This window comes from Cicer arietinum, chromosome 4 (genome assembly GCF_000331145.2).
Source record: "Cicer arietinum cultivar CDC Frontier isolate Library 1 chromosome 4, Cicar.CDCFrontier_v2.0, whole genome shotgun sequence".
Lineage (NCBI taxonomy): Eukaryota > Viridiplantae > Streptophyta > Magnoliopsida > Fabales > Fabaceae > Cicer > Cicer arietinum.
Genome location: NC_021163.2, coordinates 28,775,394 through 28,790,703, shown reverse-complemented (window position 1 = coordinate 28,790,703; position 15,310 = coordinate 28,775,394). Strand labels below are relative to the sequence as shown.

At 32.1% G+C, this 15,310-nt stretch overlaps 1 protein-coding gene across 1 annotated transcript; it reads right to left on the bottom strand.

The window, feature by feature from the left end:
• Positions 1-10,465: 10,465 nt before the first annotated feature.
• LOC101511432 (uncharacterized) lies at positions 10,466-12,616 on the bottom strand. Its single transcript, XM_004497827.4, has 3 exons — positions 11,570-12,616; positions 10,897-10,976; positions 10,466-10,815 (listed from the first exon to the last, which is right to left on the bottom strand). The coding sequence occupies exons 1-3, from the start codon at positions 12,443-12,445 to the stop codon at positions 10,722-10,724; spliced, it is 1,050 nt and encodes a 349-aa protein (XP_004497884.1). The 5' UTR covers positions 12,446-12,616; the 3' UTR covers positions 10,466-10,721.
• Positions 12,617-15,310: the final 2,694 nt, after the last annotated feature.

Below are 15,310 nucleotides of genomic sequence, written 5' to 3'. Positions count from 1 at the left end.
TCTTGCTCAGAGGATGACTCATCACTGTCATCCCAAGTAATCATCATGGATTTGTTTTTGTATGGAAATCTTCTTGAGTTCCTTTTGTTGAGAGGACACTCAGTTTTGTAGTGTCCCATCTTGTTGCACCCAAAACAAGTTATCTGACTTTTGTCAGTTTTTTCTTTTTGAGGAGATCTTTTATCTTGCCCTCTTTAATTTATCATCCTCTAGATTCTTCTGGAAATCAGAGCGAGTTCATCCTCTTCCTCAAATAGAGGATACTCCGAGCTTTCCTTTTTCATGACATCTTCAGTCTTCTTAGAGGATGAACTTTCTATTGCTTCAAAGATTTTCTTCTACCATTGAAGCTTCTATTGCTTCAATGTTTTGGGGTTGAAAAACTTGTTGGTTGTAAAGCCATTTTTGAATTTGGTTTTGGGCTTCATCCTCTTCGACGACTTGGGCCCAAGATCTAATGGGTTTTGCAGATGAAATGGGTTTTGGTTTTTTTTGTAGTTGGTCCTTCAAGACCTCTATTCTTTTGGATTTTCTGGGCATCTCTCCAGTCCTGTTTTGGAGAAATTCTCTGAGTTTTGATCTCCTTTTATAAATTCAATTTCAAAATAAAAAATACTAAGAATTGCTTGCCATCTGGCGAAAATCTGTTTTGATGCAATGTTTTGGACATCCTTTTGTAAAACTTCTTTTGCAGATTTACAATCAATTCGAAGTAAAAAAATTTTATTGAGAAAATCACTTTGAAACTTTGTAATGCACATGAAAATGAAAATAATTTATTTTTTTATTGTAAAATAATTCTTTTGACAGTCATTCTAGTGTGCAGATGTAAACTGGACAATGCATTCTTTGTTATTTATTTTTTGTTTTAGAATACCGCATATTCTAAATTGGAAGCATCTGTCTCAATAATTTTATGGGCTGATAGGTCAGCTAGATGCAGGCATGGTATTTCTTTAACCTGTTTTTTAATTATTTGAACTATTCTAGTGTGTTCTTCTGACCATGTGACATTGTTTTTCTTTAACTTATCGTGGAGAAGTTTTGCTATTCTATTAATATTTGTACATAAGTCTAAGACATAGTTTAGACTTCCTAAGAACCTTTGCAATTAGGTTTTATCAAGAATTTTGTCTGGGAATTTATCCGCAAAAGTTAAGGACCTTTCAATAGGGGTGATTATACCTTGAGAAATATAGTGTCTTAGGAAACGGATTTTTGTTTGAAAAAGGGAAAGTTTGGATTTTGAAACAACCATTCCATTTTTCTTAGTGATCATGAAAAATGTTTTTAGGTGTTAAAAATGTTGTTCAATGTTTTTAGAAAAAATTAAAACATCGTCAATATAGACAATACAGAATTTTGAGAAAGGATTAAAAATGTCATTCATTATTCTTTGGAATTCTGAAGGAGCATTTTTTAATTCAAAGGGCATTATCGTCCATTCATATTGACCAAATGGAAGAGTAAATGCAGTTTTGTATCTATCTTTTGGGTCAATCTGAATTTGTCAAAATCCCGATTTCATGTCGAATTTTGAAAATACAAATGCAGAATGTAGTTTTTGTAAAAGATTTTTTTTATTTAGAATTGGATATCGAATCCATTTTAAATCTTTGTTTAATGGTTTGTAATTAATTACTAACCTAGGTTCACCTCTTTCTATTTCTGAATTTTTATTTACATAGAAAGCTGCGTAACTCCGGGGAGATCTAGACTTTGTTATTAGTCTTTTTTGTTCTAATTCTTGAATCTCTTTTTTGCAATGTTGTTCGAGTTCATAATTCATTTGGATAGGTCTAGATTTTGTTGGGATTTGTTTATCAGAAAAATCATTTTCATATGATAAATCTACCATATGTTGTTTTCTATCCCAAAAAGCATTTGGCATATCTGAACAGATTTCGTCGTCGATTTTCTTTTGTAGTTCTAAAATTTTTTGTTTTATAAAATTCTTTTGTAATTGGTTTTCAATTATGAGAAATGAAACATCTTGTTTTAAAAAACATAAATGTTTTTCTTTCCCCTGAATTAAACAATTTAATTCATTTTTATAAACAAAGCAAGCTTTTAAAAGATTTAAATTCTTTGTTCTGGGTTTTTCTATAAAAGGAAAAACAATTTTGGTTACTTTTGTTTTGTAACAAATGCTATCATAATTGACAGAATAGGGAGTTATCATATTAATGAAAGGGGTCCCTAAAATGACATTATGAGTTGTATTTTCTAATAAAACAAAAAGTGTTTTGATTGAAATGTTACCATTTTTAATGGAAGCTTCAGTTTTGTTTTTTATAATCATGTTGGAGTTGTTAGCTGCAACGAGTTTTTCAAAGAGTGCTATTTGGTACAATGCTACTTTCTAAGCAGTTTAAGTCTGCTCCTGTATCAAAAAGTGCAATTGCATCAAATTTGAAATCTTCAGAAAATACCAATGTAGTTTTGATTAAGTATTTTCTTGTTGTTACTGCTCGTAGAAAAAATAAGAAATCTTCTGGGATTTCTTGTAAGTTTTCAATTTTGTTTTCTAAGGGTAATGAATAATTATCATTTTCTTCTTATTCTCCGTCCTGTTCTGGTTCAGAAGAATTTTGATTTTGAATTTGGGAGAGAAGATTTTGTAGAATATTTGAATCAATTAGTTGTTTAAGTTTAAGAGTTTTTAACTCTTGTTTTACAATTTTAATCTCTTCTTGCAGAGATTGGATTGTGACAGGGGTTTGTGACCTTGTTCTTTTTCCTAAGATATTTGTTAAGTCATAAGCGGTTCTATGAAGCAATTTTGATGAGGATGTGGAAGGCTGACTTTGTTTTGATTTAAAAGTATTGAACAACTCTCCTATTATTTCTTTTTGAAATTTTTTATGTTCAACCTGCTTTATTATATCAAGAATTAGCTCTTGATCTTTTGTTAAAACATTAATTGATTTTGAACTAGATTCTGAGGCACTAGAAGACTCGGAGGTTCCTAATTCATCAAACTGTGAAGGTTTATTATTTTCTGATGAACCTATTTCAGTATCTATTTGTGTTTATTCTTCTGAGGTTTCTAAAAGTATTGCCTCAATTTTTTGAATAACTTCTTCATCAATTTTTAATTCATGAAGTTTTCTACTTCTATTGCAATATTTTGAAATGTGTCCTATTTGGCCACATTTATAACAAGTTATTTGTTTTGAAGTTTGAGGTTCAAACTTCTTTTGAAAAGGTTTTCTTTCTTGTAAAAATTTTGAGGTTTAGATTTTTTTATAGAATTCGTGTTTGCCTGGTGAAAAAGACTTTCTGTGAGGTTTGTTATAAGTTTTTGAACAAGATCCTCCACAGTCTTTCAAAACATTTATCGTGGGTATTTCAAACTATTTGCAAAAAGATCATAATTCTTAGTTCTTTTCATTTCCCATTTTAGATGTTTTTGAAGTTTTAAATCTTGGCAGATTTTTAAACCTTCTTTTTGTATGAAACTAACCAATTCCACATAAGTTAATTGATTATATGGGATTTGGTTTATCCCATAGACTTCTTTAATTTTGTTTCTAACCTTTTCTCTTAAAAGGGTTGGGAGTCTTGCAAGAAATTTCTCCTTCCAGAAAGGTTGATTTGAGTCTTCCCTAAGCATAACTCTAGTTAGGAAAGTGTTTTTGTAATATTGAAATTCAAATAGTTTTATACATCTGAGGTTTGAAAGGAGTTCAACATTCTTATCCTTTAACTGAGATGGATCACCTATGAAGTGCATGCTAATTGTGTGAATTAGTGTTGCAACGCCATCAGGTATTGGATTTCCTATTTCTTCGAGGATGGGAATTCCTTCCTCTGTGGTTTGGATTGCATTCAAAATTTCTAAGTGTTGAGGGGGTGTGAGATGGTAATCCCACCATTCTTTGAGCTGGCCTGATAATCCTGCTATTAGAAGCTCAACTATGGCTTTATCAGGTGTATTTGTCTTGGTTTTGTAGGCATTTGATGCCATTGTCATTTGTTGAAGGAGATTTAGGATGTTGTATTCAGACATACCATCTATGTTCCATTTATAGACAATACTGGCATTGAATTTAGATTGAGAAAGGATGTTAGGTCTGTTCTCAATACCTAGGTCTGGTGTTGTAACCATGGCTAAAGGTTGACCCTTCTGCCATTGGAGTTTGCACAGGTTTTTTAATTCTTGTTCAACTTCAGAAACCTGGTCTACAGTCGTAACTATTTTTTCTAAAGTATCCTTAGCTACCAATGGTGTAGAGGTGGAATAATGTTCTATCCTACTGAGTTGGTCATGTAAGGCTTGGGTAAATTCTGATTTTCCTTCTCTAAATAGTTTTTGGCTTGTTTTTTAGATTTGAAATGGTTTAAAAATTGGGTTTGTTTCTCTATTTTAGTTAATTGTTTTGCAATTGTGCTAAGATGGGCATTCGTAAAATTATTTTGTTGAAGGATATGCCTAATATCTTTTTTTGAACTATCACTTGGAATTTTGTAAGGTGCATCTTCTACTATTTGTTCTAAGTATATTATTTTGATATGTCTTAATGGTGGATGTTCAGATTGTATTTTCATACCATTTGACATTTCACATTCTGCAGTTTTATTTCTAGTTGTTATGGGATTTACTGAATTTTGATTTTGTTTGAATGGATATGAAATTTGGTTTTGTGTTGCATAAATTTCAAACTAATCGAAAAATAAAATATGGGTTTTGTTTTGTTAAATGAACTCATACAATTCATTTTCAATTTATTTTCTTTGTTTTAGAAAGTTTTTGAAGAACCATGTTCTTTTTTATGTATTTTTGGAAGCATAGAAATCATTATGGAAAATTGTTTTATCAACTTTAAATTCTTTTTCTATGACATTTAATTCATTAATAACATTTTCAGTTATTACAGAAAAAGATGGTGAAGTTGGTGGAGAAATGTTTTGTTGTTCCTCATTAGTATTCTGAGGTGCTGTATAGATTTCATGAGGTACATTTGTGGAGTAATCTACGTTTTGAAAAGAAGCACTTGGTATGCTAGAACACGAAAAACGTGGTTTTGAAAAGTTTTCTATTTTATGAGGTAATTGTATTACTGAAGGGAGTTTGGAGGAACCAACATCAGAATACCTGGCACTGGAAATTCTACAAAAACTTAGTCTTACCCTTCCATCATTGTACTGGATAACTTCCCTCAAGTTGTTGTTTGGTTTTGACTGTTCAGGAGACTGTGGTTTAACAACTCCTTCCATAATCCATTCTTCAAGAAGATCTATATCTTTCCAAAGAATGGTTTTTGGAATAACAGTGTTTGCCTTTGTTAAATCAGTTTGTAAAAATAGAGTTTCACTTTTTTATTTTGAATTTTTTTGTTGCCGTAAAGGCCAAAAACATTGCTTTGAAATGTACTCTGTAAATAATTGCTATAGGAATAGATCATGTTATCATTTTGTAATTATGATTTTTGATTTGTAACATGAGATATTTTAAGATGTTTGGGTCTTTTAAGGATAAAGAGAAGTTTGGATAACATTCAAACTAAATTGGTCCTTGACATAAACTAGATTCAATCGTACTTATTATTGAATCTTCAAAGTCTAAGAACCTTGCATCTCATAAGACACATAAGATCGAAGTGTTTAATCCTTCCCTATTTAATGGTTTGATTCCGACATAGACAAGACCTATATGTATGAAATTATAGTTCCTGTTACGGTGTTTTTGCAGTGTTTTTGGAGAAAGAAGATCTATTGTTTCAAAGGGATTTGATAAAGAAACGTCTTTTTCTTCTGTTTTGATTATGTAGTCGAGTAGGTTTTTTAAAAGACTAGATTCATAAACCTGGTCCTTTTTAATTTTTGGGATTTGCCAATTGTTAATTGATTTTTGAAAATCTTCAATAGTAAGAAAGATTTGCCAAGTGTTTGCCTGTTCGTCGGCTTAAACACGGGACTTACTACCCAGAAAGATTTCGTGTGATAGTATGATTGATCAATTTAAGGCTCACTTGGTGGCCAAGGGATATACTCATATTTTTGGGTTGGATTTCAACGATACCCTCTCACCTGTTGCCAAAATGGCATCTGTTAGATTATTTTTCTCCATTGCAACAATTTGACATTGGTCTCTCTATTAACTTGACATTAAAAATGTCTTTTTGGATGGTGATCTTGAAGATGAAGTTTATATGGAGCAACCACAAGGGTTTGTTGCTCAGGGGGAGTCCTCCACCATGGTTTGTCGGTTAGACATGTCTCTTTATAGTCTTAAATAGTCTCCTAGAGCTTGGTTTGGCAGATTCAACACAATAGTACAAGAGTTTGGTATGATTCGCAGTGAAGCCAACCACTCTGTATTTTATCGTCACTCTGCCTAAGGGTGCATCTATCTTATTGTTTATGTGGATGATATTGTCATAACTGGTAGTGACCAACAAGGAGTACTCCAATTGAAACAATCCAATGATGGTCTTGTAATTTCACAAAGAAAATATGTTATAGATATTCTTGAAGAAACATGTCTATTAAATGTTAAACCAATTTATACTCCTATGGATCTAAATGTCAAACTCCTACCTAATCATGGGGAGCCTCTATCAAATTCAGGAAGATATAGGAAATTGGTAGGAAAACTAAGCTATCTCAAAGTCACCCTCCTGACATTTCCTTTGTTGCTAGTGGGGTAAGCTAGTTCTTAAATTCTCCTTGCCAAGAACATATGGATGTTGTAATATGGATTCTTAAATACATCGAAAATGCACCTGGAAAATGTTTCATTTATGAAGATAGAGGACATACTCATATAGTTGTTTACTCATATGTTGATTAGGCATGCTTATCCATTGATAGACGATCCACTTCTGGGTATTGTGTACTTGTCGGAGGAAATTTAATATCTTGGTAAGAAACAAAATATTGTTGCAAGATCCAACACTGAGGCAGAATACAATGCCATGGCTAAAAGAACTTCAATTTGATAAAAGAACTTCAATTTGAAGAGGCTAGCCCAATGACAGTAATATATGATAATCAAGTTACATTGCACATTGCCTCAAATCATATTTTTCATGAGAAGACCAAACATATTGAGATAGACTACTATTTTGTCAGAGAAAAGATCGAATCGGGCGACATCATCACTAGCTTTGTCAATTCTAATGATCAGTTGACAAATGTTTTTACAAAGTCATTGCGAGGTCATATTAGTTATATATGTAGCAAGCTTGGTGCATTTGATTTATATGCTCCAGCTTGAGGGGGAGTGTTGAAAAAAAAATATTATTATGTGTATTTATTACTCATAGTCTATATATAGAACTTCCGTTGTGTATCTGAAATACACGAGTTATTCAACATGTCTCTCAATATTTTCTCCTCATTCAATAATAACTAACCATCATTTAGGATGATCGTGAAAAAATTTGAGGATGTTTGTTATTTTGTTGCTAGGATATACATGTTTTATGTGAAATGTAAATTTGATTGTTTATGTTGTTTGATATGTATTTATGAATGTGTTAGTTACGATTTGTTGACACTTTATGGTAGATGATCTAATTAAGAAAAATGTTGATTGTGCATAAGTGAGATGACAGGTACGAAAATAGTAAATGATAAGGTTGTATCAGTAGTCAGTGTACTCAACACTCTTGAATGGTGTGAAACACAACCATGGTTTTGTTTTGGAAAAATAAATTAATAAAATAAGTGATCAAATTGTAATGGATATAGTGAGTAACTCGTGTAGTTAGTTGCATCGCTAGATTGTGGTGAAGTCCACTACCAATGTATGAGCGCAAGAACTTGATTGCTGGGCTAAATACCGACATGGATAATTATACATAGTGCACTTGACTAGATGACACAAGGTTTTGATTATCTTAGCTTTTTTTTGAGATGTGGTCGACTTGTAAATTCTTGAATCTACTTGAAGTCACGACACTCTAAATGTTGCATGGAAGTGATTGTAGAAAATTAGAGTGATGGCCAAAGTCTTCATTGTCATACATTCATGATTACTTAGATATTGATTTAAGATATTGACATATGATGTACTTGGTATCGAGCCTGAAAAATATTTGAAGTGACTCGGAGATTCAATACGAAACGAGGGATGGATGGCTGCTGGATGCCAATCGAGAGATATCATGTTCCATCTCTGATCTTGATTCGTGTTTGTGCTTTAGTTTCTTTCTCCATTCCGAGTTTTAGAGACTGCTTTTGATTTTTATTTCTTTCAACTTTACCACCATCAATAGAGTTTTAAGGTTTTTTATTTATCTAAAAAAACAAGTTTTTCTCTCTTATCTAGGGATGGAAATAGGCCATACCGAGCGAGGGGGACCTACAACCTAATCTACATCAGGTCTAGTCCAGACCAGACTTTTTTTTAAACAGATAAAGCCAAAAATTCTAAAAAGACATATTTACTTAAAAATGTCAGGCTACAGACTACATAATAAACTTTTTAGGTTGATCTATTTAAATAAATATAAATAATATTTTTTACTACTATAATTATTATATTAAAGTTTAATATTTTTTATTATATATTCAATTTTTAATAATTTACGCATATTAACATTATTTAATTTTTGACATATTTAAAAGTATTATTGTAAAATATAATTAAGTATAATATATATAAAGTCATATTCTTCAAAATGTAATGTTAAATATCAAAATAGAACTTAATTTCATTGACATATTAACTCGTTAATCTGTTTAAAGATATGTTTGATTCCATATTCAAAAATGTTAAAATGAAATAGGCTTTTAAGTAGGCTAACAGATCATACCAAACTTATATCAAGACCAGACTCAAGCCTAAAAAGTAAGTCTATGATAGACCACATGTCAAGCTTAAGCATTTAAATTTTTGATAGGTTAGATTCGTGCCTAGCAAAGCCTAGCTCGATTCAACATATTCTCACCCCTACTATGCTTGTCAAAGAATGCCATGTTTCTTTAACATATACTAATTCAATTATCTACAATAAATCCATACATCCAACAATAAACCGAAGGCGGTCAAAATCATTGAGCGTAGGGATGGGAATAGACTAGGTCGTCCATCAGGGACCTATGGTCTGATCTGACCTATTTAATAAAAATGTTAAGATCAGACTATTTTTAAAGTCTATTTATTTATATAGGTCATGTTTTACTTATAAAAAAGCCTATTATGTCTGACAGGTCGACCTCTATATATTTTATTATTTATTAATGTTATTTTTTATTATTATATTAATAATATTATTTTCTATTTAAATTTTATTGCAATCACTCAGTAATCATTCTATATTCGGTAGTTGTTCCATATTTGGTAGTTAGTCGTTCCATATGTCAATCAATCAGTAGTCGTTCTATATTTGTTTGAGAGGTAATAATGGATAGGTTTGTTTCAGAAGAAAAAAAATTTATTTTTTGAAATCAAAAATTATGTTTTAAGATTTAAAAGATGTTTATTTCAAATTTTAAAAAAATTATTAGAAAAATTATTTTTTGTTTAATATATATAGATATGTACATTGATATTAGTATGTGAAGAACATATGTGGTATGAGTAGAACATTTAAATATTTTAATATAAATAAAACTTCTAAATAGGCTTTCAGACCAAGTAAAACTTTTAAAAAAGTCATGTCAGACTGAAAAAAAGCTTGAGTAAAAAATTAATCGAGGTCAGAATTTCAACAAAGTTCATAGCAATGTTCGGTGGCAAATTGACCAATGCTCTTTGTATGCTACATTCTACTGCGCCAGCCATCATTATCAATTTATCAGATTGTTCTTTATGACAAATTAAAATTAGTTATGAGAAATTGCAATATGATATCTCATTATCAATACACATAGCAAACCTTGCAAACAATATCAAATTTAAATAACGTAGTCCATGAGTTCAAATTGTCATCCATTTTTGGCGCTTAATGACTAGAGTAAGTCATATAAACAGCTAAATGAGTAATTAAACATTCCTTTTTTAGAATAACTACAAATAATGATTTCCCAGATGACAGAACTTGAACAACCTAAGAACACCCCTACGGAAAACTTATTAATTGGGTCTACAGCTTTTGAAAAACTCAAACGATGACTATCCTAAAGTTTTATGGCTAAAATAAAAGAAAGTCATCAGAAAGAAGCTCTAATGTTCGTTATCGAAATATATAGCATCTGTAGAAACAAATCAGATTCTTTACAATTCCCAAATAAAAAACTATTGAAACTCAGGACTGCAAATAACCCAAAAGATCATTTCCAACATGGTTCAAAACAATTATTCTATATTTACAAGTTGTTGGAAGCATCCTTACTACTAACAAGTTAACCCTTTTATCTCAATTTTCTCAATATATAGGCAATGTCATATAAGTACAAGTTAATACATGAAGAAGGAAAAATATCCACAATCCAATCTTAACTTTATAAAATAGACGATCCATTTATCGCAAATTGAAATTTCAACTGTTAAATAGTATAACAAGAGTTAATGTTGTCACCAAGGATACTGATAATTGCAACAGAACCAAGTGTTTTGATCACATGTAATATTAGAAATACAATGGGCAAGGATCATCGTATTAAACAAGAAACAATTTCTGAAACCAGAAATAAGTAGCAGCAGAAACCATTGCAAAAGACACTTTATGTCTTTGACAATAAAATAATACAATGCCAATCCAATGATCTACCCATATAAAAATGAAAATCAAAACTCGAATTCTACAACACATACTGTCAAGAAAATCTCACATTCCAAATCCAAACACAGACCGAATCCTCTGGAAAATAAGATCCCTCCATCCCCTCTCAGTGTTCTCGACCACAGTCGCATTCCCGTATCTGCATTTGAAATCAACCAGATCAATAACTCAATCCTCTGAAACAAAACATTTCATATAACCAAAATAATCAAACACTTACCTGTCTTCTTCAGGAACATCGGTGTGTGTTAGTTTCACAACCGTAACTCCAGATTCAGGCTCCTCAAACACAATTCTCACCTACAAAATTCACAACCATTCAGAAACAAACAATCATAGTTTATGATATTTTTGCAACCATGATTGAGACCAGAGGGTTGTGGTCACATCATGATCCTTGCTATTGTGAAATATCAAGGTCAAATACAGCTTATGCAACCTCAAAACGCAATTGAATTTTAGTTTTAAACAACATCAATAATCGTTGTAGCACGTCCCAGATTGCAGTCATGAACATTTATTTAAGCCCAGATTGAAGCTGCATTTGACCGCAATTCTATCTAGTATTATATGAATCTAACTGATATGCATTGACAGTCTAAACATTTTTTAACTATGAATCAATCATAATCATTATTGTATTACTAAACACATTTGACTTTAATCACATTTCTCTTAAAAGGTATACAAAAGATGATTTCTAATTAGTTGATTTTAAGCTAAAGTATGTTTCGGGCTGTGGAAAAACTATTATCCCATTTCAGTGAATATTTATCATGATTCTCCGGAAGCTAAGTATGTTTGGTTCAAAAATACACTAACAATGTGCCAAAAACCTTAATTCCAAATAGAAGAAAACCTTAATTCCAATCAAACAAACAAACAAAACTTACCGTTGATTGCATTCCATCTGGCCAGCTCCCAAATCTCCATCTCTGAACAATCAATTTCCCTTCCTGCAATTCCAAATTCGCCCCTGTAACAGACCCATCAAAGATACTAAACTCACCACCAACCTCCTTACTAATCCTAGCATTACTGTGAGTAAAACCTTTCCATCTATTCTCATCCATCAATATCTCAAACAAATCCTTCGCCCTACAATTAAACTTCTCATTTAAACTAATCACTTTACATCCCTTCTTCACTTTCTCCTTCTCTTTCTCCTTCACCCCAACTTCCTCTTCTTTCTTCTTCCCCACAACTGCCGACGCCAAAGAATTACTCTTCGGCGGAACTTTCTTAGTCTCAAGCTCATCCTTTACCGGTCCGCCTTTCGACATACTCTCAACCCAAACCCTAACTTTCTCCAAAATCAAACCTTTCCCTTTCGCAAGAACCGCATCCCTAAAATTCTTCCCAATTTTTCCCTCATCTTTAACACTAACCCTAACTTCAGGATCCTCATCGGCGTTCTCATCGGAAATATAAGGGATCTCAACCGTTCCGGTGACTTTATGTAACAATTTCCCGTCGGAATCTCTCGCTTCACCTTCCCACGAAATCGAAGCGCTGATTTCATATCCCGGAATGATCTTCCCCTTGCGGACGTTAACGTAGGCTTCGCCATCAAGTTTGTCGACTTTCTTAATGGTGACGTGGAGGCCATTTTGGCCGTCGAGGATTTTGAGGTTGTTAAAGAGGTTGTTGAAGAAGGTTCTTGACCATTCTAGACAGTTAGTTTCGGACCAGTGCCAGTTGTGGACGTTGGTTCCGTCTGGTCTGTCTTCTACGATCCAACGCTTGTCGCCTTCGCCATATTTCGCCATTGAATCGAATTTGGAGCGAATATGCGAACTAAAATACAATAGTAGCAATGTAATTACGATATTGTTTGGTGTGAGGTTTGAGTGTGGTTTATATGTAGGATTATGGAATTTGGAAGTGTCTAGAAAGTTGAGGGTTAGGGGACAACCTGATTCCAAATTCAATGGAGGCCCAAGAAGGATCTAGAAGACAACACTAACCATATTGTGGGATTATTAGGTTTTTTGGGGGTCCAAGTTAAATTATAATAAGTTGGGTGCTAATATCCTAATATTACAAAATACCTATTGAAAAAACTAATGCTGAACCTACACTCCACAATAAAAGAAGTTAAGTGTGCGTAAGTTTAGTTGAGCGTGAACCACCGCCACTATGAGTTTAAAAAACCTTCCCTGTGATTTTTAGAACCTTATATGTAGTTTTTGGTTCATCGTGATTTTTGTATTTTCCAAACAAACACTAAGAAATGTTGGACTTCTTCAATCTACACCTTATCAAAAGTACTAATAGTATGCTTGTTAATTAAGTAAACTACCATATTACTTTCTCTATATACAAAATTGAACATTAAAATTCTAAAGTTAGTACGCAGTCTTCAATGTTAATTGATGATCGAAATCACAGACCCACCCAAAGCCTTCTTCTTCTCCAACCCTAAGATAATGCCTTCATAATCTATGTTCAGAATACACAATCGGAAGCACAACTCGCTAGCAAAATGCAACCTAATAAGGCACCATAAGCTTCCACCACCATGACTTCCAACAAGTTAACTTTTCGACCACAAAGTTGTAGCAAAGACAACTACTACATCATCTCAAAGTTAAGTGTGTTTTGTTAAGTTTATTATTTTATTTAGTTCACTGTTAGTTATTTCCTATTTGACAACTGTGTGTGAACTATGATGTTGAGTAAACTTATGTATGAACTATGAAGCATCGAAAATATTTGTTACATGTATTAAACTTATGTTGAATTTAATTATTTCGTATGTTATGATTTTATGACATTTTGATGTATTTTTTAATTTTAACATATATCATATTTGTCTTATTTTGAGAATTTGATCAAGTTGCATCAACTGGTGGAGGAACTGGTCCATTTGACACTGCATCTGTTGTTGGTCCATCTTGTAACAGCCTCCTGACAGTTATAATTACAATCTTCTTGCTCCCTCTATCCCTCCACTTGAAAGTAGCAAGTTTTTGCCTTCCGTGGGAGTCGAACTTGGGACCTAGTGGAGGAAAATTGCTAGTAAAAACAAATAAATGCAACGAATACAATAAAATTTTCCTCCATATATCCTTATGAATGATCATGATTCAAGGTTTATTAGATTACTTATTGTAGCATGATAAACTTATGATGATAAATGATTATCACAAACATTCCTATATCAACGACGTCTCTATGCAAAAGTAAAACATTGCTCTTTAGGGTTTACACCAACACCTAGGAGTTAAGTCAGCAATTCATTAAATGATGTTGGCCATAATTGAAGCTATCCAAATTTAATGCCATCTACAAATTGTGTACTTATTTTTATTATCACTTTAATCATTTATTTTGTAATCATTTTGTAATGTCGTAGAAAAATATATGAAAATTTGAATGACAGTGGGGGTTGTGAGGATTCTGAAGTCTGCCTAACGATTAACTAATGGTTATATGAGTGAGTTGTTTTTTAGATAAAACTACTTCATTAAAGAGGAGTACAAGGGGTACTCAACCCAATTACAAGAAATTATAAAACAATTGTATTATTAAAGCAATTGTATTATTAAAGAGAAGTTTAACTTTAATCTTAAGCTATGTCCAGTCCTCAAGATTTTCCACTATCTTGCAAAAGAGACCATTCTTTCATCATAGTTTTATAATATTTTCTTTAGATCACAACTTGGTCTAATACTCCATTTATTATCAAAGCCTCCACAACCATACAACTTGTAATATCACAGCCTCATAAGACTTACAAACTCAATCTAAACAAATTTAATACAACTTTTCACTCAACAATCACAAAGGAAAGACTTTGAGAGATTTTTACAAGTATAAGAATAAATGAATTGGTTCATTGTTTATGAAAGTTGAAAGATAAATTTGAGAACTAAAGAAAATGTATCAAAATACCCAAAAATATGGAGCTTGAATTTGCAGTTGTGAAACTGAAGTGTGTATGACAAAAAAGAGCCTTAAGAATAAAACAAGTGATTGATAATTTGTAGCTTTGACTCCTTTTTTTCATGTTCAACACACATTACTATTTATAGATGAAGAGAGCTTCAGTTTGCTGAAGAAGAAAATAGATGTTGGACACGAGAATCCATAAAGCATTCTTCTGAATGAGATATTTTTATATTTTAGTGTAGTTAAAAACAACGTTCTTATGCTTTTTGTGACCAAAAGGGAGTTTCGAAATCTGAGCAAGGAGACACTACAAGTTGTTTTTCTAATGCAGCATAGGAAAGTGAGAAAATAACAAAAGTCACTTGTACTTGCATGTACTTGGTTTTCAAAAATGCCGGCCAATATATGTATGTCAAAGTGTGAGTTGCTTGTTGATATTGGTCTAAATGAAATGTGAAAATAGTGTTGAAACTGAAGATAGATAGTTTCAACACTATTTTCATATTTCATACCTACTTTCACTCCTCATTATAATCTTTATATTCTTATTTCTTTCTCAATTTCAAACTTGTTTTCATTTTGAGATGATCTTCCATGATGAGATCTTATATTTTTTTTATTCATAAGCTCTTCTCTCAAGGCATTCATTTTAGTATTCAAATTTTTTTAAAAAAATGACCCATAAGAGAAACGATTCTACAAGAAAGGAAGTTTGGTTCACTTCCACACATGATTTCAAC